Source organism: Pempheris klunzingeri, chromosome 20, assembly GCF_042242105.1.
Source record: "Pempheris klunzingeri isolate RE-2024b chromosome 20, fPemKlu1.hap1, whole genome shotgun sequence".
Classification (NCBI taxonomy): Eukaryota; Metazoa; Chordata; class Actinopteri; order Acropomatiformes; family Pempheridae; genus Pempheris; species Pempheris klunzingeri.
In genome coordinates this window covers 14,493,701-14,505,778 of record NC_092031.1, presented here as the reverse complement: position 1 = coordinate 14,505,778, position 12,078 = coordinate 14,493,701, and the positions used below count along the sequence as shown (strand labels likewise).

The window sequence follows — 12,078 nt, the reverse complement described above, 5'->3', positions numbered from 1 at the left end:
GGCTTGCATGCTGGCTCTTACCCATTTTACTTACATGATTCATAAAGGCTGGATACAGGCATTGTGTTGATGATAAAACATTTAAGTCACTTAGTACATCTACTATAACTGAGAGCTGTCACAGCATTGATGCAAGAGCCAAAACTACATTAAAGCCAACTATGAAAAACAAGCCACTATATCGGACTAAACAATAAAGTGCACAATAAAATTAGAGAAAAATGGGGGCATCCATACCCTGCAATAAATCCTGATTCATTAGGCTTATATTCGATTTTTGTTGTGAGTATATCAGCAATGTCCTGACTCATATCTATGGTCAGTGTGGAGGCGTTCATCTGTGCTGTGGGTGTATTGCATTTAGCTCAATTACTTGTACTCTGAGTAATTTGAGCATTAAAAATCCTTCATCGATCCTTAAAAGCTTCATGTTGTTATGTAACTGCTATACAGCTGCTACTGCGCTGACAATAATCACAGTGACACTAAGGGCTGAGTGGCATGTCATCGGAATAGCAGTGATGTATGCCAATACTCACTGGCATATGCCACAGACACAACACTCAGATGATGTTGCAGCAGTCTGACAAGGCCTGAGACGTATTCTTTTCTATTCTGTACTATGAAAGTAATTGATGGTTACGGCTCAGTGCAACTGTAGACATAAATGCACACACTAATAAAGAGCAGAATACAATTTCACTAATCTTGCTTGGCATTATTTATTTACAAATATGGCAGGCAAGAAAGATTCCAAACATGCTATAGGCACAAACAGAAATCTCATAGCAACATTCAAATGTAAGGTGCCAGCATGTTTTAACAGCCATGTCATGCAATACTGAGGATCACTGAAGTGTGAGGAGGTGGCAGTTAACACTGAATATTGTGTGAAATTAAGTATCTTTGATGTGGAGACCCCAGTGATAGTGAAGCACTAATGGTCATGCATTAGACACTTAAATAACAAATATCATCATTTCAACATCATCCCGCTGCACTGAATGGGCCTCATGGGTATGATTCACATAATGGAAGGAGAGGGGGAAGGTGGGATGGAAGCAGCAACAGGGGTGAGGCTACCACAGCTGCATATTGCCCTTATTTATGCCATTCTCTTAATCACACATTGTTCTGGCACAGCTGCTTTATCATTCCATTATCATTACTTGCTGTCCATCAAGGCTTTTAAGCTCGTTTTAAATCTTTTGACATGGAGTGCAGATGGGGGGGGGTTGCATTTGGCTGATTAAACGTGGATGTGTGTAAGACAGAAAGACAAAGAGAGCTGTGCTTTGATAAATAGTGGGCAGTAAGTCAGTCTCTCCCCTCTGCCCCCCCCCCTGCTGGGTGTCCTGACACAACCGTTGCCTTGTGAAAGATCCTGGCACGTTATCTATCTCTATCACTACCTGCTGTCTTTCTGATCCCCTCTGCACAATGTAGCACTCCTATTCTGCATGTACCACCAACTGATTCTAGCAATTTCCATATATCCATCATGATCCATCTTCCCCTATCCTTACTTCCATCCTTTTCAAAAACAAATGAACGGCGCACTGCTCCTGCTTCAAACCTCCTCCTCTCTTTTTTTTCTATTGCTCCTTGACCCAACCTCCCATGTCTTTCCCCGCCTCAAACTCCCGACCTTCATCCCTCCTGCAAAGATGGATGCAAGGGCGGCGTGGCATCACAGGCACGGCCATTTGGCCATGTGATGAATAGCGGTAATTACCTGTAGACGTAATTAACGAGGTCCAAGAACTGGGCGTTTAACTCAAGTTCATCGGGAAAACGTTTCTCTATGTAGGTCATCATCTTCACCAACAAGATGGACTTCTCACGTAAGTTGGGCATCTGGAAGGAGGAAAAGAAGAATGTCCGTTAGACAGGACAGAAGGAAGGAAAAGGTATCATGAAAATTAAAAAGACAGAGGGCAGGGAGAGGGGAGAAAATAAAAAAGCTGATAATCTATTCAGCTTGTTTCTTGTAACAACATCTCTTTGTCCACCTCAGCCATTTATTGCTTGCTCTCCTTCTACAGCTTAAAAGAAAATGAAGACCAAAGACACCTCTGTGGGTATTATGCTAATGTTAACCTCACCGAGTTTAAAAAATGTGCTTTGCTTGTTGTTTGTCCAAAGGTTTCACACCTTTTAAAATGCACTTTGCTGATTCAGTTCTGATTCACAACTGCTATTATCAAAGAAGTAATGCAACGTTCTGCCAAATCATGTTTTTTATTTGTTTGTACACACTATTTTTGTATAATCTAATATTGTTTCAGAGTCCAACATTCTGAACTTTCTCACTGAGAAAAGCCTCCTCCTTACCTGATTGGCAGCCATGGGGGAATTGTTTTTCACCCACTCTTCAACAATTTTGACAACTGCGCGGAGGATTTTGGGGTCAGGTGACTTCTCAATCAGCGAAGTGAGGATGACCTGGATGAAGTTCTTCCTCATTTCCATGCTCATGACAGACAGCCGAGTCTTCACCAGGTCAAGACTCAGCATTACCAGCTCACTGGTCACTATGAAAGCAGAGAGGTTAACAGTCAGAAGCAGGACTGACAAAATCTAACTACACAGAAATGCAGGCACAATATTAGCAATTTGAGTATCTGTGGAAAGTATTTGCAGATAAATTACAGTTAAAGTGTTTACATAGATAAGCTTCAAAAACACCAGCTGAGTTGTGTTTTTTTTCTTTTTTGATGCTCTAAAATAAAGTCCCTCGTGTTCCATTTTCTCATGAGTCAAGCTGGCCTTGGAACACATTTACACTCACATCACCGATTCAGCATTTTCTATGTGAACTGAGCACGATTTTTTTTTTTTTAAAACAGTAATAGCAGCCAAAATACAATTCAATACAATTTCAATGCAATCAGAATGTAACTACTTCAGTTAAGCTTATTAGGCTACTGAGACATGAACAATCTTTAGAGGCAAAGGCCTCGCTGGTCAGATAGCCTTTGATCTTAGTGCGCCTAGTGGAGGGTAAATGTCTGTGCTTCCCGATATAGTCATTAGGGGCCCATTTAAACCACTGATAGAATCTTACAGCCATTACCTCCCATTTGACTAGTAGCAATGGTAATTATGTACTGCCTGACTTATTTAAACCTGGTGAGGCCAAGCTCAGGAAAGAAAGTGAAGAAGAAATCATGAAGAACCTGCACAGAGTAACTCAAGCAACTCACTCAACAGCAACACTTAAACTTGGGGAACTCTTCTCTTTACCCTTGCTGACTGACATAAGGGGCAAGCTGTCAAGAGGTTTCACGTCAAACAGCATCTATCCTCCGAACAGCACAAGGTGACCATCTGTTTGCTTTATTCGGAGAGAGACTATGAGACAATACAGGGTGGGAACTAGAGCTGAGGGACATTCCCTGTGAAACTGACTATCTGTAGAGTGGATCTCCCCTGTCCACGACAGCTATTGAGAACACAGCTGCGGCCATTGATATGGAACTTTTGATACGGTCTTTGTATGTAGCCAGGCACTGCTGAGATACATTGGATATCTGAGCTCTTACTGAGTCCGAGGAAGGTCACCATGTGAGTGTGCGTGTGTTGTGTGCGACTGACCTCACACACAGTCAACCCCTTGTTGGATCAGGGTTGGGGAAAGTACGCGCGCTAGCGTTCCTGATAATGTGAGACAGCTGTAACTGCAGCCCTGTACAACAAGTTCAGCTGAATGGCAGTTGATGTCTGGTGTACACAGTCTGGTGGATCTCTGAGCTCTAACGGTGACTCAGGTGCTGCGAACTCATGAACTGGGTTACATAGTTGAGCCACAGAACTGGGCATTGTGGGTCAGGCCTGACTGAGGAATCAATGAATTGATTGGCAACATTTTTGACATGTGTTGAGTTTGTTTAAGGTGACTGTGTTTTTATATATTCTATATTGGTAGTGGGCCATAAACGACATGTATGTATCAAAAGCCATATTCAAAGATATACGTGTATACTGCCCTTGCAAGGTAGCTGGATTCATGAAATTACTATCACGCGAGTTGCATCTTTGTGGCCAAACCATAGTGGTTTGATCCAGTCAGCATAAGTTATGGCTGGAGTTTAGGTGTGACGACAGCAAGAAGTAATTGTTCAAAAACAATGGTGGCTCCTAAAAAGGTTAGCGCAGATGATGCTAAAACATTAGTTATGTCTGAAATAGAGAGTATTTCTTCATCAAAAGAAGAGCAAAGAACTGTACTTCTCTCAAGTGGCTTCATTATATGGTTTAGTGATTTGATTGGCTAAACTTAGCCTGTATTAGAAGATGCCTGCCCCTTTACAAACAGTTTCTGTGGACGAGTTCCCAGATGGTTCAGAGTAACAAACCATCTGGTGCGTCAGGTTACATATATACGTGTATATAAGTGTGTTTGAATGTGATCCTTTTTATGTTGTTACACAAAGCATACTGTATATGTGTGTGTCTCATATGGCAGCCTTCCTCATATCTTTTTACTGAATTCATGTCCATGCCTGTACCCGTGCTGGTTTCGGTGACTCCTGGGTTTGCCTGCTGGGGGCTCAGGTGTTCTCGCACCATCTTCTGTAGTGAGCGCATGAACACCGAGATGAGGCGGTCGATGTAGCTGGCATTGTAACTGCAAGCTGACTTCAAGATCATCAATGTTCCTGGAAGACAAATGAAGGGAAGGGGAGGAGGATGGGGGAGGTGTATATAATACAATAATTTAACAAGAACCTTAACAGACACACACACTTGCAGTCGGCTTGTGTTCATTCACACAGCATGACAAGGACTTGACTTTTTCTGGCTTTTGAGGGGATCTAACAAATGTTCCAGATTGTCACAGAGGCAGGGATAGGCCTGAGTAATGTCTGTCTCTGTTGGTGCTCCCCGGAGGGGAGACAAATGTTAAAATGTCGGGCCCCATCATATCCCCTGTACCTCTCTGCGACAGCAGGATACCAAAAGCTTTTTATTGACCACAACTGCCATTTTAGGAGACTGTATCAAATAGTTATCTTTAGAGTGCTTTCCGATAGCCATTTATCACCTTGAGGGCTCTTTATTTGGAAAGCTACTGTATATTTCAAATAAATGAAAGAAAAATCAAATAACTGTCACCTTGGAATAAGCTTTAATGTAAGCTTTTTCCATAAATACTCTATGACATCTGGAGGGATAACAGTAATGTTTGTAAAGGGAGGATGGCCAAAAGCAGCAATCTTTCCGAAACCGCTGGACTGTGGCCTCCGTTTAAACAGACCAGATGTTAGCCTGAGCAGCAGGGCCCATCGCCTTGCATTTTAACGACCCACTCAATGGCTTAATTGCTAAAAGTGACTGAGGTAGCTCGACTTCTATAGGAAGAAGAGTGGGAGTGGGAAAAATATTTTCAAAATAATGAAAGGTTTATGAGCACCAAAGTGAGAGTAACAGAGCACATGGGGCTAGAAAGGGATAAACGGGAGGAAGAAACAGGGAGAGCTGACGATCTTACCGAAGAGCTGTGTCGGGTTAGTGTTGCTTGTGGCCTTTTCATAATTGGTCAGTCCCTCATATATGACCTTGCCCACCGCAGCATACAGACACTCCAATTCCTCATACTTAGATGCCACTGTTGATGTGCCTAAAGGGAGAGAGCGATTTGTGCTTCAAACAAAGAAAACTTTTGGCATGACAAAAGCAAACTTGAGAATTAATGCATCAATCAACAGAGCTATGGTCAAACTATTGTGGTGCATCATTAATGAACACAGACGGGAATTAACAATGACTCAGATATGTACTGCTTTCCTGAGTTTAAATTCAGGCATGAAGCACTGGCAACTTACTGGGCTCTGTGGGGAAATTGCTCATGAGGCGAGAAAGGAGGGAGTGGACAGCCCGCAGGACTTTTGTATTGCCGCAGGTCATGCATGCAGCGATGCCTCGCTGGAGGGGTTTAAAATGGGCCAGGATGGCTGGGGACTGCAGCACTGTCAGAAGGAAGCAGAGAATCTCCAGTCCAGTGCAGATGTTGGAGATGTTGGCCTGCGCTGGCTGCTCCTGAGACGACATGGGGGAAAACAGGGAAACCGGGTCATCAGTGGAGTAAAAGAAGTATAGTCAAGTTAAGTGTCATTTTTACTTTTTTGTTACAAAAGACAGAAATATTTATAATAGACACCTATTATCCTTCTGACACAAATAAATGTGACCCCCCCCCATATCAAGAAAAATATATAGGCTCTCTCAGTGTAAATTTACAACCCTAAACACAGCAATGAAAAACTCATTCATCAGCAGATGCATCAATCATTCAAGTTTTTATTCTATACAAATTCCAGACAAGTCAAAAATCAATTTTCTTTACACAGAGATATTTCTCACACTAAAGAAGCAGGGCACAGTGATCGTTGCTAAGCCAAAGATCAATAGCTAACATCGGGTCCTGATTTTGTCTAAATTGCAATCAAGTTTTACAACGATGGCAGGGCCAAGAGGATAATCTGGGACAGATCCATAGCACTAATCTTGGCTAATGAACAAGGTGACTCTTGTGATAAGGCTCCTGGTAGATATTAAGCAAGTATTGATTTGGCACTGTATTAACAGAATGGGTCCTTGTCTCTGGAGCCATGTAGATACGATTTATGCATGCTTGTGCTTGAGTGAGTGATTTTGGGGTGGATTTGTGTTTCTGTGTGTGTGTGTGTGTGTGTGTGTGTGTGTGTTTGTGTGTGTGTGTGTGTGCGCCCTGCACCTCCTCATTTGCCCTCTCACGCCACTTCTCCTGACTCTTAATCACTGCCATACCAGTACAATGAGATGATAAAAGGTAATCCGATTTAGAGCATTGTTCATTAGTCTGAGTAAGATGGCGGGGCAGGTAGAGCATGGTCCCAGGGGGGGCAGGGCCCGTGTACGTGTATCTGCATAAGACCCACAGAAAGCCTTGTTTGTCAGACCATCCCCATGGGATCTGGAGGGGTTGATTGGGTTTGTGTGTGTGTGTGTGTGTGTATAGTCAGAGAGAAAGGCGCGGCCAATGCAGTGATCCCCAAAAGGGGACAAGGGAAGTACGTGACAATTGCAGGCGCATGGTGATAACCTTGTCTGAACAGTGCCGCTGAATCAGACCAGAGAGATGAGTAGAGAAGGAGAGCAGCAACAGATAAAAGGAGAGAGAAAGAAGAGAGGCTGCGATAAGAGGCTGAAAAGGAAAGAAGAGATGAGAGGAGGTGGCTGTGGCAAGACACAGAGGGAAAGGCGAGGAGAGAAGCACAGTGAGGTAATACAGAAGGCAAGGATGAGGGGTTTAAGAGGGATGGGGGGTTGAATGAGAAGGCACAGGCCAACCCGGATAGACTCTTATTATCTCACCACTGTCATTATTTTGTCATTATGGTGTTTGGCGCCTCACTTCATGTATTACCGATAACAGACAAAGGACTCTGAGACGTTAGAGCAAACACTATGACGGAGCTTAAGCAGGGACAGGGAAACTTCTGCAGACTGTGGCAAGGCGAACAGTAGAGACGCATTAGTTATCCTTTACTGCTGCTTATTGCTTAGAGCTGTAATAACAAGCCTGAACATGTTGAATTCCATTCAAACTTGTTTGCCTAAAACACTGCTGATGGCATACACTTGCATAAGAAACTTCAAATAATGTGTGGCAGCTCACATAAAGCACTACTGTTTTTTTGGACTCTTAAGAAGTAGTAGTAGTAGGTGTCCCCTTGGATGACAACGACGACGACTGCTACTATTACTACTGGAAAAGATAAGCTGGACACTTAGAGAAAGTTAATACTCAACAGAAAAACCATTGCAGGTCTGGACACGGTGATTGACCATGGTTCAACAATAAGCCTCGTCTTACTTAAATAAAGATTAAACATGACATTTAGCTTTAATAACTGCTGATAAATAAAACAATTTCTGTGGGGGCAAGTAAAAATTGGCTACAGGCAAATAGACTTCTACTTGCCTGTAGTCAACAGAGCAGGTGATAAGAACTTTAACAGTAAAGCCTGCAGGCATGTGTCATCTTACCACTGTCATAAGCAGCTTGTCAAACCACTGTAGCTTGAGCTCGGCGCGAGGCCACATGTCAGGCCTGAGGGCAGACTTCATCAGGCTAACACAGCGTCGGGACAGCAGCTCCCCCGGCGACCCAGCCACATTGGTGCTGTCGTTCACCTTGACAGGAGAGGGGGAGGAAGGTTGTTATCATTATCATTATCAGTGACAATGGGTCTTCATCTTCAACATCACAATAGTGTCCTGACGAGGTGTGAAGTCACACAGGGCAGGGGGGGACAAGGACAGTCGCCATATATTGTAATTTCATTCATACACAGCTAGAGTTCAACAACGGCACAGCCAGGGAGGAGGCCATCCTTCAAGCAGGAAGCCCTCCACAGGCACCCACAATGTTGACAAGCACCCACCATGCAGAAATATCCTTGAGCAAGACAATGAATCCCTATCAGCTCTAGGTGTGGTGTTCTCTGCTTGATGGTAATCCCTGGGGCCAGTGAAAAGATTACATTTTTTCTACAGGGATCAATTTAGTATCACAATACACTGCTATCAAGTGGCATACAAAGAAAAGATTATGTTTCTTCAGACAATTCTGTGAGCGGTGAGTGATTCCCAGCAGTTACAGACGAGGTTATATTCAACAGAGATGGTTGGATGAACAGTGAGAATGGAGCTTGGCCCAAAAAATAAACTAGGAAAAGTCAAGGTGAGTGAAATCTCAACAGTCTATTTCAGGCTTGTAACCAAGGTCAGCACTGCTACTAGACCAAGGGACAGCTGTGTGAGGAGACACATAAAGGACTGTCTGTGCGTGTGTGCGTGTCTGTAGAGATGTGTTCAGGACAGCCACCAGGTGTGTCCTACCTTCACTACTGAGGGGTTAGGATAGTGGTGTCCTACCTGGCAGGTGCTATGGATGGCAGAACTGTACCTGGTGTGTGTGTGTGTGTGTGCATGTGAGAGAGAGAGAGAGAGATGGAGTGTTATGTGTGTGGCCGTGGTGGTGGGGGTGTTACCTGGCATGCAATCCTGATGAGGAAGTTGACCACTGTGTCCGTATGCTGTTTCTCGACCGGCTTGGTGAGCATGGTCTCTGTACCTGGCATGGACTGGCTACGGCCGAACACCTAAAAACACACATACAAAAATTATAATTCATACATTCAGTCTTTTTTTTTTTGGATACTGATAAGAGAAAGATTCTATAAACAAAGATTTTAAAGTTTCAGTGGACTTCACAATAAAAAAAAACAACTCTGTAACAGCAATGCAAACGCTGCATAGAGTCCTTCGTTAGGGGGGAATATCAAAGGGCTGGCACAAAGTCAGGTTTGTGCCTGCATTGCTTATAGCAAAAAGTAGGCTACAACTATGATTTCCTGATAATTATTCTGGCAACTTTCTGAGCAATTACCATTTCCACAGCTTAAGCAGAAATAAATACTTCTATTGCATTTTTCTCCTGACAAGTAAAAGAGGTCATTAAGACTGCAACTACTCAACTACTAAGACTTGTGTTAGTGCTTACTGAGAGTGCAACAGCTATTAAGCATTAAAGTGATTTTTTTTGTCTATGGTTTGACTTGTTCAGCAGGATGTTGTGTCTAGATTGAGTCACTGAAAATCTCAAAATGTTATTATTTAGGTTATGTTGCCTTAGATTAAGGAAGGCTAATTCTATAGGCTTTGGATCATGTGTACTGTGGTGAATAATTTTTCATATTTGTATTTTCAAACAACCAAGGCAAATAAATCCCTGCCCAATGAGGGCTGTCCAGCCTACAACACTCAACTCCATTAGCTTGCAATTACAGCTCGCCCAGTTTTGGAACACAGGAACAGCAATTGTTAATTTTGGCGGGGGTAACCGATAACACAGATAATAACTTCACTTTTGCCAGTCAATTCCTGGCAAAAGTGACTGGGTCACTGTCACTCACAGCCACATTCTACTGGCAACTGAGGGATGATGAACTGAGCTCACCGTGGAGGCAGCTCCGGTTGCTGTGCGGAACCTCTTGACGTCTTGTCCTGCAGCAGCAGCAGCAGCAGCAGCTTCCAGAGACAGCCCTCTTTTCACAGCACCCCCACTAGTCCCTTCACCGCCAGTCCCTAGCTCAGCATCGGACTCCGGCTGCCACACCAAAGAGAGGAGGACAGGAGAAGAGAGAGGAAGAAAGGGGTGAAGATGGGTCCATCGGTTCACACTCTTACTGTTTACAGAATGAAACGTGTGTTTCTAGGTTTCTGACCAGCTCCAACAGGGTTATGAGTCAGTATTTATGGAATATGATGAAGAAAATGTTTTGATTTCCATGATAAATAGCCTTTTCTTGTGAAATAATGACCATCTCCAACATTTAAAATAACATACTGTGCAAGGTCAAGGATATCATTTGGTGACAAGATTATGTGAACAGTTTTTTTTGTTACTTTTTATGAACTTAAAATGGTATCAACCGAATCAGTTTGGGACTGTGTGTAGCTCAGATAGCCTCTCTGCCTGGATTTTGTTGTGATTGTGTGTGTCTGAGCATTCATGCAAATCCATAAACGTACCTGCTGGTCTTTGATCCTCTGTAACTCCCACTTGATGACCACCTCGGCCAGGTCCACAGCCAGTTTTCTTTGCTCTATGGTCACACTGGGAGTGAAACCTAGACGCTGCATTGCACTGATCATGTGCTGCACCAGGTGGTGGCGCACAGGGTAGTACACCTGGAAAGGTATATAGAATATATATTATATATAGCTAATATCTAATACAATACAATACAATATATTTCACCAAAGCTTCCATATTTGGTATTTTAAACACAAAATGTCAGGTAGGACTTTGCTGCATTTTTACCAGTGGCAGATGGTCACTGATGCCAATGGCAGAGTTTAAAAGAAACAAGAGAAGGACGCAGGCAATGATAGCTAGCAAGGCTGAACAGATGACAGAGCAGTTTGTAAAATGTCATTGTAGCTTGGGGCTTCAGCTTGGGACTCTTTGCAAAAACCAGATGCAAAATGCAGTATGGAAGAGTGGGAAAACAGTTAAACAGTGTTTAAGTTAGAACCTTACAAACAATCCTGTTTTGCAATAGAGGAAACACCCACACTCAAAAACATTCTTCAGACAGAAAGAAACTCTCCTTTTTGTCCATGGTGAACCCAAAGACACTCTGCTCCATGAAGTTCACTCAAAACCGATGAAAATGATAGAATTATTACAGTAAATATGTCGATTCTGTATATGCACTCGTTTTGATATTTACATCTACTTCTGGTTTGACAAACTTTGTTATCAGAGCATTCAATGAGGAGACCCTGTTAAATTTTAAATGGACTGTTTAACCAGTATAATAACATATAAAAGAGACTTCCATTGCCTTTGCAAATATTTAGAACAGACTGAGACCTGTTGCTGGTCAGGTCTTCTGCATCCATGTTATTGTGTGATTCTTCCTCTGGAACCAGACAAAAAAAAAAAAAAAACCCTGCCTCGCCCTGCCAACGGACCAGGTGACAAAAATAAAAACCATGTTACGTTATTTTTTTTCTACACTACAGTGGCTTTCCTCTAGATTTTGGGGTGATGAAACATGCAAAGTTAAACTGGGTGTTCAATCACTTTGAGACACTGAGTCAGAAGAGGCAAACTCTGAAGCCGTATTCCCACTTAGTCTCAAGGACATGATAACACACACTTAGCCCGAAGAATTCGCACTATCAAGCGTCACACTCAACTCAAGAGTCACTTGGCTTCATCGCAAACTGAACTGGGACTCTCAAACACACAGACAACGCGGACAAATGAGCAAGAGATGTGATGTCTATCTGAAGGCTGTTGCCAGTGTCAAAGAATATTAACGCTTCTCACTTTGAGGGTAATTATAGTCGATAGAGCAGGGCTTCAGAGCACCTTAATGACAGAGTGGCTAAGCCCTGTCCATCACGTGTGCACACAGACAAACACACACACACACAATCTCTCCATTTCTTTATCAAACACACGCGCACAAAGTCTCTCATCTGTCTGTCATTATCTTCTCCCCAGTGTAATTA

The 12,078-nt window shown here is 43.0% G+C and overlaps 1 protein-coding gene across 1 annotated transcript in view; it reads right to left on the bottom strand.

Annotated features, from left to right (window-relative positions):
- The window catches only part of trrap (transformation/transcription domain-associated protein), an 80,248-nt gene that overhangs the window by 37,234 nt on the left and 30,936 nt on the right, over positions 1-12,078 (bottom strand). The window contains exons 40-48 of the mRNA XM_070851539.1: positions 10,585-10,743; positions 10,010-10,159; positions 9,042-9,152; positions 8,035-8,181; positions 5,829-6,042; positions 5,495-5,623; positions 4,512-4,661; positions 2,335-2,534; positions 1,736-1,857 (exon numbers count right to left, since the gene is read on the bottom strand). Of these exons, the coding sequence (XP_070707640.1) occupies positions 1,736-1,857; positions 2,335-2,534; positions 4,512-4,661; positions 5,495-5,623; positions 5,829-6,042; positions 8,035-8,181; positions 9,042-9,152; positions 10,010-10,159; positions 10,585-10,743 (1,382 nt within the window). The remainder of the gene's footprint in view (positions 1-1,735; positions 1,858-2,334; positions 2,535-4,511; positions 4,662-5,494; positions 5,624-5,828; positions 6,043-8,034; positions 8,182-9,041; positions 9,153-10,009; positions 10,160-10,584; positions 10,744-12,078) is intronic.